We start from the raw sequence: 18,183 nt of genomic DNA, 5'->3' as shown, positions 1-18,183 counted from the left end.
TCCAAGCAATGTCGACCCCATTATTCTTGCTTCCCGCTCTGCTACTGGCTGCAGCAGCAGCCACCACCAAGACGGCCGAGAGCCTCACCGTGGCTCCTGGTTGCCAGGCGAGCTGCGGCGACGTGGACATCCCCTACCCTTTCGGCATCGGCAGCGGCTGCTCCCGCAAGGGCTTCGAGATCGACTGCATCAACAATGGCCCTGTGCTCGCCGGCACCTCCCTCCAGGTGGTGCACCTTTCAGTGGATCCTGCACAGTCGCTGGTGATCCTCCCCGTGGCGTGGATGTGCTACAACGCCTCCAAACCAAGCACGTGGGAGGACTATAGCTATGGTACGACAGAAATGAACAAGGAAGGCGTGTACCGCATCTCCAACACGCACAACATGGTCGTCGTCCTCGGCTGTAACACCTTTGGGCGCACGACAAGCACGAGTACCGAGGGCACCAACAACCCCTACGCCTACTACACGGGGTGCATGACCTACTGCAACAACTCGGCGAGCGCCCAGGACGGCCAGTGCGCCGGCGTCGGGTGCTGCCATGTCGACATCCCGCCGGGGCTCACCGACAACTGGTTTGAATTCCGGACGTACGACCACACCGGCATGATGGACTACAGCCCGTGCGACTACGCCTTCCTCGTCGACAAGACAAACTACACCTTCAAGCGCTCCGACCTGCTCAAGGACAAGAACCGGACCTCCCCGGTGTGGCTAGACTGGGCCATCCGCGGCAACAACTCCGTCTCCAGCGACATACTATCCTGCACCCAAGCGGCCAAGACCACCACCCCCAAGTACGCCTGCGTGAGCAACCACAGTAAGTGCGTTGACACCACCAATGGGCCTGGCTACAACTGCAGCTGCTCCGATGGCTACGAGGGCAACGCCTACGTTGTCAACGGATGCACGAGTAAGTATTGCTACTCCCTTTTAAGTTTTAGCCTGTTTCAACTTCTCATGATTTTTCAATCGATGTGGAACTATTTTTTACTACTAGTTTGTGTGCTCATCAGCGGTCAAACGTAGAGAAATCTGACTGAAGGTTTTCTAACACGAATTAGGTCGTGCCTAGAAATATGATTTTCTTCAATCAATGTCCTAATCATAGTTTTGTGAATTTGTGCAACACAGATATAAATGAATGTGCAGATTCAAACAAGTATCCCTGCAAAGGTGAATGCGAGAACACCGAAGGATCGTATCTATGCACCTGTCCTTCAGGTTACAGAAGCGATGACGCGAGAATTATACTATGTACTCGAAAGTTTCCACTAGTTGCACAGATTTGCATAGGTAACCTCAGACAATTTACTTCTCAGTGTGTTCGCTAACTACTTTGTCTCTTTCCTAAATATTATTCTTTCTCCATAGCATAAAATTTCACACCACAAAAAATGAATGTATAACTGAATGTAGTTCCTCTCTGTATTTTGTATACTGTCTCTGTCTTTGGATACAAGACAACTTCGTATTTATAGGCAAACTTTGATGAATAATTCAACTAGCAAAATATGAGTTAGATGTCACCAAAAGCATACTGTTGGAGACTCCTTTCGGATATGAATGCTGAGAGATTCTAAGATGCTCTCAAAATATTTCTAGACTATCAATTCATTGATCTAAACAGGTAGGGTGATGTATTACCTTGTAAGAAGGTAAGATGCCTCTTTCTAATGATGTCTTTGCACCTGATCTATTTCACGTAATTAGCAAGAGTTTATGGAAACAATTGTATAGAATGAATTAAAGGAATATGTTTAATGACATTGATAATTCAATACTCCTAGATTGTAACTCAATGTTAAAATTAATTGCTTGAGAGAGAAAATATTACTCAACCGTGTGCGAAATATTGTTGTTGTGGAACTGTTTATATTTTTTAGGGTAGGATCTTTCTGTTAATACCTTCTTAACCTTTTTCAAATTAAAGCCCAACTAACCTCCATCAATAAATGGTTGAGATTTAAACCTTATCCTAATCATGTGAGGTAATCTGGAGCATCTTAAGAAACCCATGAATGCAATGGTATGCTTTGGTTGACATAAGATTGATATTTTGTTTGTCAAAATATTAGCCAAGTTAGACTCGAAATAGACAGTGGGTATTTCAAGCTCTCCTAGGTCTACCTGAGTGTTGCATGGGTTATGTGTAGAAGGAGAGAGGAGTTAGAGCATCTCCACCGGTAGCCCCCAAATAGGCGCCGGCAGGGGCGCCGGCACCTCCGTTTGGGGGGCGCCAGCACAGCATCCTCCATTTGGGGATGCTGCTCCCACACCGGCGCCCCAAAAACGGCGGCCCCGATAGATTTTGAAATTTAAAATGATATTTAAAAACTGAAATTCATAGGAAATTCATAGAAAGGTAGCTCGAATTTAAACATAACTAAAACTAAAACTTAATCCTATCTACTGGCCGTCGGTTGGGCCGCTCGACGGCCCTGCCTCATCGTCGTTCTTCGCCATTGGCGCCTGCGACCGTGCCCGCCGCTTCTCCTCCCTTGCTTCGCGCATCTGGCGGTGGAGCATGGCGGCCTGCGTCGTAGGGGCTTGCCGACGGCGATGTCCCCGCGCTTCCAGCCTTTCCCGAGAAGCGGCGATCTCGGCGCGCCTCGCCACCTAGCGGGCGAAGGCCTCGTAGTGCCGATAGGCATTGAGTTCTGCGAGCCTCTGTCGCTCCGCCTCCATGAGGCGGCGTTCCGCTTCCTCCGTGGCCGCTCGCTGGCGCGAGATCTCGAGGGCGTGCTGGAGGTTCGCGTCGTTGATGAACTCGCGCTCCTCCTCCTTCAACCGCTTGTATCGCTGCCCGTTCAGCGACGCGAGGATCGCCGCCTGCTCCTGGTGGGCGGGGGCCTGCGGCGGCTGCCCCGACTGCTCTGCCTCTCCTCCACTGCCTCCTCCGCTGCCTCCTCCACCGCCTCTTCTTCCGCGGCTGCGACGTAGACCTTGTCCCACGCCGCGAACCGTGGGACTGCGTCCTCGTCGGTGTTGTAGTCGTCGTCGGCCTGCGGCTCCGGCTCGGGCTCCGGCTGCGGCTGCGGTGGTGGCGGAGGCAGCGCGCGACCGTTGAGGCCAAGCATGGAGTACGTGGTCTTCAGACGGCGAGACATTTTGATGTGGAGAGGAGAGAATGGAGCGGAGGTGGTGGAGAGGAGAGAATGGAGCGGCGGTGTTGGACGGTGTATGAACTAGCAGTAGCACTGGACGCCGCGTGGCCAGTCGCTGCTCTCATGGCCTCCTCGGTTTCCGCGCGGGAGGCCATCAAACGCCGACGACCAACCTTCCCGCGTCGCGGCCGATGCGAACCGTCGCGTCCTCTCGCTGACAAGGCGCCCCCACCCGCGAAAACCATCGTTCTGCGAGGCGCCGGCGCGCCCGATTCGCGCCCTTGGCGAAGGGGCCGGCACAGGGTGCCGGCTATTCTATTGGGCTCGAAAAACGGCCGGCGCAGTTTGGGGCGCGCCGGTGCGAGCCCAAAAACGACGCCGGCCCCCAAATCGCTATCGGGGCCGCCGGTGGAGATGCTCTTACGAAGATTGACCTAAATTAAACAAAGTTTCAGTCACCAGATGACAATATCTTATATCATGTAAAATCGGAATTGTGTATTACATTCAATTTCGGTATCTTAATACTACCTCTGAACCAAAATATAAGTCTTATAAATTCAGTCAAAAATGAAATACTGTGAAGTTTGACTATAAATACGAAGAAAAATATCAACATCTACGATATTTAACATCAAACTAAATTAAGTGGCCGGTCTATTGGTTTCAATTTTGCATTCTAGATGTTCATGGTTTTGTCTATAAGCTTGGTCAAACATAAGGAACATTGACTTTTGACTAAATTTATACTCCGTACGTCTTATTTTTTTGAATGGAGGAGGTGTCCTTTTTGTTAAAGTTTGCAATCTTAAGATTAACTTGCTCTCTTTAACTAAGAGATCAATAATCGAAAATTTTAGTCAATGAATTTTTTTCTTTATCCATGTAGGTATAATAGGTGGTATTCTTGCCATCGCAATAATGACATTCATCATTATTATTCGAAAAGAGAGGCGGAAGACCAAAGAGTTTTATGAGAAAAATGGTGGTCTTACCTTGGAGAAGGCAAAAGTTATAAAGCTTTTCAAAAAGGAGGAGCTCAAGAAAATATTGAAGAGTGGTAATATAATCGGAAAAGGTGGCTTCGGTGAAGTCTACAAGGGGCTTGTTGATAATGAACTTGTCGCAGTAAAGAAACCAATTCGCAGCAATGTGATGGAGAGCACGCAGTTTGCAAATGAAGTCATCATCCAGTCTCAAGTCATCCACAAGAATATCGTTAAGCTTGTAGGTTGTTGCTTAGAAGTGGATACCCCAATGCTAGTGTATGAGTTCATCTCCAAAGGAAGCCTGGATGACACTCTTCACAAGGGTGACAACAAGGTGCCTCTCAGCTTAGATGTGCGTCTAAGTATTATTAAAGAAGCAGCACATGGTCTAGCTTATATGCATTCACAGGCCCACACCAAAATCCTGCACGGTGATGTTAAACCGGCAAATATACTTTTGAATGAAAACTTTGTGCCAAAGCTCTCAGACTTTGGCATATCGAGGTTGATTGCAATAGATAAGGACCACACCGCAAACGTCATTGGTGACATGACTTATATGGATCCAGTCTACCTACAAACAGGCCGATTGACCGAAAAAAGTGATGTCTACAGTTTTGGGGTTGTCATCTTAGAAGTCATTAGCAGGAAGAAGGCCACTCACAGAGACAATAACAGCTTAGTGGCGAGTTTTCTTGAATGTCACAAAGAAAGGAAGAAAGCAACAGAGTTGTTTGATCAGGAAATTGCAGCAACAGAAGATTTGGAACTCCTTGAGGCCCTGGCAGGGATTGCTGTAGAATGTCTTAATATTGATGTGGATCCCAGACCATCAATGACAGATGTTGTGGCACGCCTTGCCACATTAAATAGATCTTTGCTATAAGTTGCTTTCCTGAGTTGAGTTTACACAACACGTATGCCATGTCCAATAAAATAGGCAACTATGACTATTTGAACCTGTATTGTATTTGCTATTGTGATAAGCAGGGAGGCCATCTTTATTTCCAGTAAATTTGTAATATTATAGTGAGTAATGTTGTGTTTTATTTGAACAAATGTATTGGTTAATTAATTAAATTTCTGCTGCTATTGTTTCGATCTGCTCTTTCTCCTAAAAACTTCAATGTGATAATTAGTAAATAGTTTATTCCATTAAAATATTTAGTCAAAAGCTCTGAAATCAGCTAGATATTCTTGAGTATAGATTTCTTATTCTTAAGCGTATGTTTTCAGTTTCAGTGATTCCTTGTGATTATGCACCAGAGTGATTTGAGGATATATATATATATATATTGATCTGACAAGGACAAAGGTTTCAATTTTTTGGTAAATTTATGTTGCAATTCGTAGGATCACACATGATTTGTAATGCCACGCATTAATTTATGAGGTTCTTTCTGATTTTGGCTGGGAACAGATGTGATGTTCTTGAACTTCCATTGCTGAAGAGATGGCATTAATTGATGAGGTTCTTTCTGATTTTGGCTGGGAACAGATGTGATGTTCTTGAACTTTCATTGCTGAATAGATGCATAAGCTGGCCGTGCACTTCGACGGCATTTAGTTGTGAGGTGCCCTTTTCGAAAAAAATTCTGAGCGATTCTCAAGTTGAATAAGATGTGGTTTCTTAGCAATAGATGGATATGAGGGATGTATTTCAAGGAGCCTGGGCCTTGTTGCTTTATCATGGGTCTCCTGGGATAAAATATGAAGAGCCTCCACTTACCTTGATTTAATGGTTTAAGCATATGCATGATGAACTGGAATGCCTTTTCTTCTACTTTTCATTACAGATTTTTTTCCGGGTTGACCTCATTGAGTTGTGCCAATCCAGGTCAGCATGCAGCAAGAAGCAACCCAGTCATAATTCATGAAGCCTTTTCGCATTAGAACAAATTACAGCATCATGGGTTCCTGACAACTTTTGAGACTTGGTATGGATCTAGGAGTCGATGGAGAAAAAGATTTTTCAGACAAGAAAGCAGTGGAGAGAATGGTCAAGATCTACTAAAGCGGTGATGCGGGAGAGTTCAATTATTTTCTGAACTTGAGAGCTATGGGCCAGAGTCTTTGTTTTTTTGAGAGAGTCTTGAGAATGTTGGAAGTGGATTGGAGACATTTTTCCTTTTTAGTTTAGGAAGGATGTGATATTATGTGGTAATAGTCGCCTGGGACAAAGATTGCGAAAGGGAAAAGCAAACTTCAAGACGCACACGGTATTAATCAAACTCAAATGAAATTCAAAGTTACATACTAATAGTCATATTAACACGGTATACTCGCCTGTGATAGTGCAGGTGGCCGAGTTCCTGCCACTACATGTTGTGTTCTCGCAGCGATATTACTCATTTCGGCAGTTCTCGGAGTTGGATTCCCAGGGCGGCGGCCCTGGACGGTTGGAGTCTGGTTGGTTGGCGAGCGTGCCATGGACTCTGGTGATGGCGTGGTGCCGTCTAGCCGAGTGGTGTGATGGTGGTACAGTTGTTGCGAGGGCAACGGCAGCTACCCTGTGTGGAAAGTTGCCTACACCTGCCGGGGGAAACCCTTGCCCTCCTGGGCCACGACGGGCGTCCGCGAAAGTCGTCCCCTTCTTGAAGGCGTCGTTGTGGCGGTGCTCGGTCCTTTTCACGTTCTCCGGGTGAAAACCCAAGATCCCCGGATCGGGTGGCAGCGGCGCTTATGTGCTGTGCTCTTCTTGAAGATGCCACCTTGGAGATCACACGCCGTGCGTCTCTCCGTTGTTTGGGTGGCAGAGGTCCTCCTCAGTCTGCCCTCTTCGGCAAAGCTTCCTTTGTGCTATGCACCCGCCGTGTTTCTCGAAGCGTTCTCTCCTGGTGCCCTTGCTGTGTTAGTTGATTCCCTGTGGTGGCCCTGGTGGCGTCCGCGATGGTGGTGTTGTCTGGCCCATGTGGTTGTTGTCGGTTCACCCGTGCTAGGGTGGGCACCGGTCCGACAACGTATCTTGCCATGCGCTCGCTCTTCCTCCTCGTAGACTGTAATAGTCGTGCCGGCTGCTCGCGTTGTCAGCATTTGTGGCCTAGGTTGGACCTTGTCTTGTGTGTGTGTGTGCAGTGCTATCCTGTAAGCTGGGATCAGCATCTTGTATATGTTTCACCGTTGAAGGCGTTATTAATTTAACGTCGGGCCTATGACTTTTTATCTAAATAAATAGTCAGACTAAAGAGACATAATAATTCATACAAGCTGTACTGAAACAATGATGCTTACCATATTGGACATCCCTGAAGACTAGATCAACTAGCATGCAAGTACACCCCAACATCAAAATAGCACTTGTGCCGGAAAATATGGGACAGTGAACACCGATGACTGAACTTGAAGTTGTTAGTATTTATTTTCAAGAGCGTGCTCGGCACTTTATTTAATAAAATCAATATCAGTATTGTTACAAATATTCTCACGCATATGCTCCAGAGGAAGAGCATAAGAAAATGATTTGTAATGTGCAATCTCACTAGCTCTAGCAGGGAAGAATGCAACCTCATACGTAATGTCGCTGAGAATAGGGCTGAATACAAAACCTTCAGGTGCTCGGGACTTCAGCCTATGATTCACAGAGACGCAGCCTGACATGATTAGAAGATATTGATGCCTATTCATGCGCCAGCTCGAGAACTTTGAGAATAGCAATGGCTTTAGCAAGTTCTAGATCAGAAATACTTTTAGAATACCCTAACTTGTTGAATTAAAATCCTATTGAATTTGAAAGTTGCAAAAAAAATTGTCGTGAAATATAAAAAGATAAAGGTGGAATAGTTTTTATTTCGAAAATTTTGGAATGTTTTTTGTTATGGAGCCGAGAGGACACGGCGGGACCAAATCCCAATAGCCCACAACCACTCTCCTCTGCACACATCTCTCTAACTCTCTCCAGTATAGACGCCTACCCTTTTAGTTCTTCACTGCCACCCGACGCGAACAATAATCTTCAGGGAAAATTGGTTCTGTACCAGACTTCAGAAAAATACCATTGAAAGATTGTGCTTTACAAAAATATCAGTAAAAGCTTGCTCCATCATTGAGTTCGCTACCATCAGTCCATCACCGTCAACTCCACGTGAATTCAAGATTAAAAAACAAATGGATTAGGGGAGAATATAAGAGGAATAAAGGAAAATATAAGAGTTCTGCCCATACACAAAGGATTACAGGAGAATACATAAGTTTGTTGATGTGGTCTGGAGGCTTTACGTTCTCATCTGTTGTGTTCTAAATCAAATTAGCTGTTCTTATATATCTCGCTCTGTATGTGGTGTTATATTTTTTTTTATCGGCTACTGCTTGTCTTGCAGTTTTTGTTTTGCTTTTGCTTTTCTCTTTTGGTAACTTTATGTAACAGACTGCTATGGTTTCTTTAATGGAAATCGGGGGAAACTCCTTATTAATAAAAACACACACAGAGGCAAGAAAAAATCATACAATCAGAAGAATATAAGAGGATTAGGGGAGAAGGGAGATTGCCCGTGTGAAACTTCAACAGCATCCATCCCCGCTTAAATCAATGCTCAATCGCCTTAGTAATTATAGAATCCTCAAAACTAACATTACACCATGGAACAGGAAGAGATCAAGAGGGGACGAGAGAAGAGATGGTGGAGGGAGGACGCACCACGGAGGAGAGGCCGGAGGAGCCGCCGCCAGGGAACCGCGCAGTCGGGAGGTACGCCGCCGGTGCAGGTGGTCTTCGCGCTGGCCTCCTCGCTGTGCTGCCTAAGTTGGGCTGCCTGTGTGAGTTTGGGCTGAAAGCTGATCTGGTTTCAGCCAATTTGGCCCAGTTCACGTGGTGTTTTTCAAAGGGAACGGTTTTTTTTTACTTTAAGTGATCAATTTATTTTTCTAACAAGTGTCGGACTTTCTTTTCAGTGACAATAAGCCAACATAAAGACACGAATCTTCATAAGGAAGTTACTGCGTCCAAGTTAACTGATAATCTAGTTGTCGATATCCTCTTCCAGCTAGAATACAAGCCTTTTTGCCGATGCAAATATGTCTATAAGACATGGTCTGCCTTATCCTCTGATCCAGAATACCGGAAGAAGCTGCGAAACAAAGTAATCACTGGCCCTTTGTACTAAGGCCACAACAACTCTGCTATCACGCTTGTTAGAGCATCTCATCTCAGCCGCGTCCCTCAAGGGATTTGAGGTACAACGAACAAAAAATGTTTCCAACCGCGTATCTCAAAGCCTCTTTTTATTCGGCACGGTCCAATACGGTGTCCAGCGTCCCGAGTTCGTCCCCGGTACACAGGAGACGCTCGGGGCACGCCGGACACAGCGAAAAAAGAGGCGAGGTGTGGCGGGGCCGACGCGTCAGCGGCATAGGAAAAAAGTTCGTCCCCCTCTCCCGCCACATCACGGCTCTCCCGCCGCGCATTTCTGTGCTCCCAACACATTTCACCACCTATCCTGCCGTCCCTCCCGCCGCCGCTACCTCTCCCCATCCATGGCGCCGCCGACAAGACAAAAAAAGCGCCCAAGAAAGTGGCCACCAAGCCGCCGGGCTATGGGACGAAAGGGGCGAAGGCGCCCTTCGCGAAGCCGCGGAAGGCACCGCCTCCGAAGAAGAGGCCGGAAGGATGGGCCGACGATGAATGGCACCAAGACTGCCTGCGCCGCAAGCTGTCGACGGCGGAGCGGAGGGCGACACAGCAGGAGAAGAAGACGGTGGCGGCACGCGCGCAGCAGCAGGCGTTGACCGCGTGTATCGCGACCACCAACGCGAGCCCATGGACTGCGTCGGCACCAGTGTACATTCCGGGAGTGCAGTCTCCGTCGACATCCAGGTTCTACAACGATAGCCCCTCCGCCACTCCTGAGTGCGTGACGCCAAACTTGTCGCCGCGGTAGGAGGATGCGCTGCCGCATGGCGGCTTCAACCCCAACGCCATGTTCTACTCCCTGGCGTACGAGCAAGCGACCCAGCGCGAGCCAGGCCCCGGTGCGGATGACGCCCCGTTTACTGGCCGCAGGGGGCCGCTCTAATTCGCCGGTGGTGAGGAGGTGGATGAGGAGGAGGAGGAGGAGGAGGGCGATGAGGGGGTAGACGACGAGGATGAAGAGGGCGGTGACGAAGAGGACAATGCGGGTGCCGCGGAGGATGTAGATGATCTCGTGGAGGTTGACGCGACCGGTGTGAAGAAGGCCTCGGGCACATGTCCCAAGTGGACGGTTCCGGAGGATCAATGTCTCTGCGAGTCGTGGACGACGGTGAGCCATGACTCCATCATCGGCGCCAACCAAAAATATAGAAAGTATTGGGCGAGGATCAAAGTGGAGTTCAACGAGCGCAAGCTAGTCAACGCCAATTACCGCAAAGTAAGAATGAAGAGGAGCCAAAAGGCAATGTCGATGCGTTGGGCCATCATCCAGGCGTCGGTGAACTTGTTCCATGGGTACCATCACGAGGCCGAGACCAGAGCCGACAGCGGCGCGAACATCAGCGACGTGGTACGTCTTTTTCTACGGTAATCTTTGTTCGACGATCTGATTGCATTTCATTTAGCGCCTAGTTTGTTCGATGATATGATTGCATTTCCTTTGGTTAGTTTGACAAGGCCATGGAGTTGTACCGAAGGTACTCGGAAGGGAATAGGTCTTTCGCACTCATGCATTGCTATAGCAAGCTCAAAACGAACAATAAATGACGGTTGACGCGCCAGTCGTTGTCGAAGGGGAAAGGCATCATTGATCTGGATGCGCCGCTGGCAACATCGGCAGGGCGCCCTATCGGCAACAAGGCTGCCAAGGCCGCCTTGGCCGACGATCGTCGACCGAGAAGTCGCAGGCGACGTTCACGCAGTGCCTCACCGAGGACTCCTCGACCTTGCTCGGCGACAAAAAGGTCGACGAAAGGTGGGCGGCGCTGCTGAAGAGGCAAGAGGAGAAGATGGAGCTCAAGATAGCGTCGACAGAAGGAATGTGTCCCCGAACGCGGGCGGCGCACAACTTCTTCAAAGGCCAGATCCTCGATGACGTCGAAGCCAAAATGGCGGCGGCCGTGGCGGCCGAGGCAGCGGCTGCAACCCCAACTCCGGAGCAAGAGCCAGCAGACGCGTCTGCGACAGCATCTGCTAGTATACCTTCGTCGGCCTTTGACTCGGCGTCGGCGATGGAGCATGCAGACCAGACAGATCACGACGAGGTTAACTCCTTCTTCTAATTTACGTCGGTCTGTAATATGATCTCGCGTCCAATACTTTAATCACGGCTACTCTGATCGCGACGACTTCGGTGAAAACAATATCTTTTGAATACAAACTATTTGAATTTCTATTTGGGAACAACGTTTGAGGGACGCGGCTGAGGAACGACATCTCCCAAACGTAGCACAAATAAAACACGTCCCCAAATGCTCGATCCGGATACGTTTTGAGGACGTTTTGGGGGACGTGGTTGGACATGCTCTTAGCCCGTTCCAACAACTTGGACAAATAGATGGAATTTTCGCTGACGTGCCACACACATACGTGCGTCCTCTACATCCAAAAAATTTGTTTAGAATTTGTGGAGCGGTAGGCAAAACGATACGCGCAAATGGAACTGAAAATTTCGAAATCTCGCATTTCCGTATTTCTCCCCAAATCCGCGCTCTCCTCCCCGCCCCGCCCCGCACCGCGAGCTCTCCAGTCCAGCGGCAGCCATGGCCAACAAGCTGGTCTCGGAGATGCGGCTGCCTCCCCACCTCGCCCACCTCCTCGCCGCGCGCCGCCTCACCACCGCCAAGGTCAGCCATCCCCTCCCCGCCCCGCGCGTCCCCCCTTCTCGCCCAACCGCCCGCCGCCTCTAACCTCCTCCTCCGCCCCAGGACAGGACGTGCTGTCGCTACCGGAGGTGGAGCTCATGGCCCTGCTCGACGCCGGCATCCTCACCGCCCGCGCCGCCGTCTCCCACGTCAGCGAGTTCGCCTGCCCACCCTGCCAAACGGTACCCCCGCCGCCTCGCCTCCCTCGGCGCTTCGGGTTTCCGAGCGATTAATGAAATGTGGGTTTGGCCTTACCTAGCTGGGCTCGTTTTGCGTCTGATTTGCGCAGGCGCTCACGCTCCTGGAGGAGCGGGTCAGGCTGGGAGGCGGCGGCCGGCTGCCCACCACGCTCTGCGGGCTCGATGAGGCGCTGGGCGGAGGCATCCCCCTGGGGAAGCTCACCGAAGTCGTCGGGCCCTCGGGGATCGGCAAGACGCAGGTGAGACGCTCCGCTTCAGGATTTTGCTCTCTGTAATTTCGCTGTATCCGCGTGCTTACATGGGATTATATGTGGTGTATATGTGGGTCTTGTGTGTTCCTGAATGTGAACTAATTCGTGTATCCGCGTGCTTACATGGGCGTGCAAGATGCAACAGAGAGTAGAAGTAATGGGCCTCATGTGTTTATATCGAATCTAACTTTTCTCCTCAGCAATTGTGGTAGTACTATATTATATACATTCAGTAAAGATTTATTGAATGTTTGCACGCTCTGCAGCTTTGCCTGAAGCTTGCACTGTTGGCAACATTACCAGAATGCTACGGGGGCTTAAACGGTCGAGTTGTGTATATTGACACTGAATCCAAGTTCTCTTCACGGAGGTAGCTTAGTTTCAGCTTGCTACTCACATGTTCCAAGCATGTCATTTAGGAAATATTTGTAGTCCTCAACCTTCGCGATATTTGCAGGATGATCGAGATAGGTCAGAAAAGCTTTCCGCAAGTATTCAGGCAAGAAGGCTTGGCACAGAAGGTTAATATAATTCATCATCTACTTATCTACATCATGAATTGCTTCATCTTTCTAGTTTGCACTTTTGTGCTCACTTAGGTGACTTCTTCATCTGTTGTTTCATGCATTCTCTTTCTTTTGCCGCAGATGGCTGGCAGGATCCTAGTGATGCGACCAACATCGTTATCTGATTTCACAAAGAGGTAAGTTTTTTTTCTGACACTCAACCATTTGAAGGCTGATGTCCAGTGATTGATGTTCAGGGTCCGTGAAGGATCAAACACCTTCATTAATGACTCTTGAAATGCTCTTCTTCTACCCAATACGTTATGGTCGTTGTTTTAATTTTTGTGAATTACTAGGATGTTCCTCATCATTTATGCGTGTAAGAGAAATTCATCATACTGCAAAACACTCAAATGTCATTTTGATGTTTTCCTTGCACTTGTACAGTTTGGAGCAGATGAAGGTGACTCTACTCCAGAACGATGTCAAGTTACTTATTGTTGACAGCGTGGCTGCTCTCACATCCTCGTAAGATATGAACACTAGAATATATTGTTTTCCTTTTGCTTTTGATTCAAACAATGATATTTTTTAGAATGATCAGCTAATGATAGCTTTGATAATGAGTATTGCAGTTGCTTCAGCATATTAAACTTTGAAATATTAAATCAATAAATTGTCCCAAGTTCCTAAAAAATGACCAGATATTTGGTGGTACATTAACATGCTATAAAGTGTGCGTGGTAGGTTTTATATAGAACTATGAGTTAAATAATCTACAATGCCTTTTATAATTATAGCTTTTGGTCTCAATTACAAAGGACACTGTTTTAAATTTTTTCGAAATGGGGTAGCCCCAGCCTCTGCATCAATCAATGCATACGGCTTTTTATTGCATTTTATTGAATCATACCACAAAGAAACGGATAAAGAAAATACATCACGCAACCCGAAGCCACCACTCAACACCTACAAACCGAAAATAGGACCGGGAACAATCGCGTACCCCGAAACGCACTCTAGGTGAATATCTGCCCAAAGCTGAGAAAGGGCTGTGACAGTGGGACTGCTATGCTCTGGCTCGTTATTGCATTGCTGTAGAAGCTTGTCCCTATACATTGCAGTTGTGTAGTGGCGCTTTAGTATGAATGGTTGCCATGTTTTAACTCCATCTGGATATCCCATGCAAGTTTGCCTCTTCTAGTATGGTTCATTCTTATGTTAACAAGAGAATATTTAATTTTCTAATATCTTACTTCAACATACATGTGGCAGGGACAACGAAAGAGGTACAAGTACGACAGGTTTCACGCAACACCCTCTAAGATGGGCTCTTTCATTTCTTAAGTGTGCTTCCTGGACCTAATATTCATAGCTTCCCTTATATATTTGTTTTGGCTACACTGGTGATCCTGCTAAATGCTTCTCGTTTTCTTTTCTGTCCTGCAGGTCTATAGCAGAGTTCGCAAGAATTCCAGTTGTAGTTACAAACCAAGTCCGCAGCCAAAGTAACGATGATGGTTATCATTACTCGTTTGAAGGTTTGTGCGTCATTCCAAGAAAACAGATTATCGTTTGGACAATTTGTTGAACTTGACTTGATATTCATGTGCCCTGCAGTAAAAAAGATGGGTGATGGCAATGGTGTTGAAAGAATTGAATCTCATCTTGTTGCTGCTCTAGGAATTCAGTGGGCTCATGCTGTAACTATCCGTCTAGTCTTCGAATCCCACTCAGGTTTTGTATATACATGTACTGTTAATTACTACCTTGGTTCGGTTTTAATCGACGCGGCCATCTACTAGCAGCATGCACATATACTCAACAGGCCCGCGTCGATTAAATGCGTACGGAGGGAGTACCTCTTTTTTTAATCTTCATCTTATAGTCTACGACTGTTGACCTACAAAACAAGTGGCACACACCGAATCACGCACGCACGTGCGCACACAGAGATACACACAAGGGTGCCAATTCTAAGATTTTCAAAAACCAACTGTCTTTTATTCTAAGATTTTCAAAATTCGCAGGTTACAGTTTCGGATGTAGAAAAGATATAATTATGTGCATTTTGGTTTGGAGGATTAATTAGAGGTGTTTAGAGGAGTGAAAAAAATCGTTTTTCCAGAAACCGGATCCAGGTTTGTTGGGGTTCGTTAGTTTGGTAACCTGTGGTTTCGTGACGCTTTTGGAATCTTCAGTGGCACGGTTCAAACCTTGATCCAAAGAGATTTCCGAAACGTGTTGAAAGCCATATGCTTGTTAAATGAATTGGGTAACTAAACATGGCACACAGCTTCAATTTTTGAACAGCCCTAGTCAAACCTGAGGGTCTGCAACAATTCTTATTCGGTTTTCAACTTCCGTAATGGCCGTTAATTCAAATCTCTTTGATCCATTATAGTGATCGGTGAACTATCTGGTTGAAAAGCTGCAGGAATTCATGTAACCATGTGAAGCCACATAACAGTGTTGCATTTACCTGTTGCCCACAGGTCACAGGTTCATCAAGGTGGCGAAATCTCCCATGTCTCCAGCTGTAGCATTTCCTTTCATTGTGGAATCATCTGGCATTACATTGCTAACTGATGAAGGAATTGATGTGTCAGGTCCTGAGATAACCTCGATCCGCTGCCAAGGTACAGTTATTGTCGACACATAATGAGCTCAAGCCTTTGCTCTTCCTTCCATTGGTCATTCTAACACAGACTTTTCTCAGGGCAAAATCTGCTGGGTCTGGGAGAATGACCATTTGAATGCTACTGCAGTTGCAGCAACATGGACAATCCTGCATTCTCATCTGTTAACCGGTACCAGCTTTGAGAACACACGTGAATGTATTTTGGTGCAAACTGTGCTGGTCCTGTGCCCTTTGAAAACTGAGGACGAATCCTCAACACGTTTGCATTCGTGGATCTGCAGGAGATGATCGGAAAGAAGCTTAAGAATGGTGATGAGTGTGCTTATGCCACTTCCACTTGTCATGACGAAAAGCAGAGGCAAGATATGTGCATAGTATATTGGGTAGAAGCCTTGTTAGTATATAGGTTAGAGTATTAGGATTTTCTAATCTGATTACGTTTGTTGAAGGGATTATTAGTTGCTAGAGATAAAAATCTCATTTTCTCCTCCAGTTTAGATCAAGTTTCTGTAGACAACTCTGATTCTTGCAAGTTGTTATGTACCGCCGCACAACAATCCAAGTGAAGTTTTCCTTTTAGTATGTAGCACCAAGCTCAGGGAATTCGCTGCCTATTCTCGTCTTGAACCTGTCTGTGACCGTCTACGGCAAATTTGGAGTCGCCATTGGAGGCGATGGGTAATGATGATGATGTTTTTCTGTCAAGCTCGATGGACGTTGCATTCCTAGTGATGTGTGTGAGGACTGAGGTTGACTTGGTGTGCCCTGTTGGTGGCAGTCGGTTGGTTTCCACTAGGTTTTTCTCTAATTAACAAGGCAGTTCTCTTCGCCTGAATTAGTCGGCTTGTTTCAAAAAATATTGGCAGGGCGTGCACTACTGGGGCATGCACATACCGACATACGTAACACCGGACGCCTTCCTGATGTCGATGTCTTGGACATCATCATCCTCCTGCTGCTCACTCCGGCACATGTCAAAGCCTTCTCCAAGGGCTGAGGTCGAGGCATAGAGTTCATCTGCCGTGGCTGCCGTCCAAACACAGCACCTTGGCTAAAACCAAAGACGACCTGGCAATAAACACCAGACAAAATCTATCTGCCATTCCAAAACGCAGGCCGGCGCAGATTACACACGCAAAAAGTTGTCGTTGACCCGGTTCTGCCCGCGCAAACTCGCCTTGGATGCTCCTCCGCCCTCTACTTAACCAGCCGTCCACCAGGCTAACGACACGCAAAACTAGAGCTCAGCTCCGTTGCCGGTGTTGGTAGATTCAAACCAACGGCGGTGAAGCCACCATGCCGGTCAAGAGCGGCGCGAGCTTCCGGCTCTCCGCGCTGCCGGTGGTGCTCATGGCGCAGCTGCTCGCCGCTGCCGTGTTCACTCTCACGCTCGTCTGGGTGCTGCACTTCCGGGGCGGCGTCTCCTGGGAGATGAGCTCCAACCCGCAGCTGGTTTACACGGTAAAACAACTCTACTCCACTCCCGAACACCTATATTGTTGGCCCGCTTGTCCAAAAAGGGGAAACCTGCACGAGTACCATGCATGAAGTGATGATCTTCTATATTGTTGGATTTTGACAGGCACACCCTCTCTTCATGGTCATCGGCCTTGTCATCTGCACCGGAGAAGGTACCTAATTCAGCACACATTTTACTCTGCAGCAGAAACGGATCAAAGGACTCACCTAGCTAGCTTCGCAATTGAAATTCGATGTGCAGCGGTGATGGCGTACAGGATCGTCCTGGGTCCACGGGCGGCCAAGAAGGCGGTGCACCTCCTGCTGCATCTGCTCTCCCTGGGCTTTGCCGCCGTTGGGCTGTACGCCGCCGTCAAGTTCCACAATGACGCAGGCCTCGCCCACATCCGGTCGCTACATGCTTGGCTGGGGATAGCCACCATAGGCCTCTACGCCCTCCAGGTTCCTAATTGCTTGCTTGTTATTATTCCTTTCAAGTTGTCGAAACAACACAAGTATGCTCCACATTACTATTCCACTAGAGCATACTGATTGCAGTCCAACACGATTATACAATCTAAAATAACCATCTTCTGTCTACGGTTACAATCTCATGTACTCCCTCCGTCCCAAACTATAAGGCGTACTAACAAGCTTTTAGTAGTTGTTAACGAAAACATATTGTGGTTGTGCAGTGGCTCGTGGCATTCGTGTACTTCGTGTTCCCCGGGGCTATGATGACGATGAGGGCTGACTACGCGCCATGGCACATCTTCTTCGGCATCGTCATCTTTCTCATGGCCATCTGCACCGCCGAGACAGGCCTTGTGAGGTTCATTTTCCCTGGCAACTACCCGAGCGAGGCTTTCGTGGTCAACTTCAATGGGATCGCCATATTCATGTTTGGTGTGGCTGTCGTCCTAGCTGTCATCCTTCCATCTAGATACTAGCTTACTGCAACTCTCTGCGTTATGATCGAGACTATACATCAAAGGGTAGCGAAGAAAAACAGCCACCCCTTCAATTTGTTCGTCGTTTTATCCCACTTTTTAAGTGAGAAAATGTAAAGGGTCTTAAATGATACAACTCCCGCATGTATAGACAAGACTGTGACTACTAGAAACATGAACACCATTTGAAACACACTCACGCAACAAAAATATAGCATAGACACAACAAATCTTATTTTCATGCAAGAGATCTTTGAATAATGAATGTCTTAGAACTAACACATGCAACAACACAAATTTACATGTTCTTGT

At 47.5% G+C, this 18,183-nt stretch overlaps 3 protein-coding genes across 3 annotated transcripts; all 3 read left to right on the top strand.

Annotated features, from left to right (window-relative positions):
• Positions 1 to 8: 8 nt before the first annotated feature.
• Positions 9 to 5,090, top strand: LOC124681958 (wall-associated receptor kinase 2-like). The gene is made up of 3 exons (XM_047216727.1): positions 9 to 915; positions 1,137 to 1,298; positions 3,999 to 5,090. The coding sequence occupies exons 1-3, from the start codon at positions 9 to 11 to the stop codon at positions 4,982 to 4,984; spliced, it is 2,055 nt and encodes a 684-aa protein (XP_047072683.1). The 3' UTR covers positions 4,985 to 5,090.
• A 6,673-nt stretch (positions 5,091 to 11,763) lies between these two features.
• LOC124681965 (DNA repair protein RAD51 homolog 2-like) lies at positions 11,764 to 16,025 on the top strand. The gene is made up of 12 exons (XM_047216736.1): positions 11,764 to 11,847; positions 11,934 to 12,047; positions 12,155 to 12,304; positions 12,583 to 12,686; positions 12,774 to 12,837; positions 12,964 to 13,019; positions 13,270 to 13,350; positions 14,098 to 14,169; positions 14,272 to 14,363; positions 14,443 to 14,559; positions 15,318 to 15,461; positions 15,542 to 16,025. Exons 1-12 carry the CDS (start codon positions 11,764 to 11,766, stop codon positions 15,568 to 15,570), a joined length of 1,107 nt encoding a protein of 368 aa, XP_047072692.1. The 3' UTR covers positions 15,571 to 16,025.
• Positions 16,026 to 16,759: 734 nt separating this feature from the next.
• Positions 16,760 to 17,871, top strand: LOC124681963 (probable ascorbate-specific transmembrane electron transporter 1). The gene is made up of 4 exons (XM_047216735.1): positions 16,760 to 16,924; positions 17,046 to 17,094; positions 17,184 to 17,383; positions 17,617 to 17,871. The coding sequence occupies exons 1-4, from the start codon at positions 16,760 to 16,762 to the stop codon at positions 17,869 to 17,871; spliced, it is 669 nt and encodes a 222-aa protein (XP_047072691.1).
• The last annotated feature ends 312 nt before the right edge of the window (positions 17,872 to 18,183 follow it).

This window comes from Lolium rigidum, unplaced genomic scaffold, assembly GCF_022539505.1.
Source record: "Lolium rigidum isolate FL_2022 unplaced genomic scaffold, APGP_CSIRO_Lrig_0.1 contig_62246_1, whole genome shotgun sequence".
NCBI classification, from domain to species: Eukaryota; Viridiplantae; Streptophyta; class Magnoliopsida; order Poales; family Poaceae; genus Lolium; species Lolium rigidum.
This window is presented reverse-complemented; position numbering and strand designations above follow the sequence as displayed.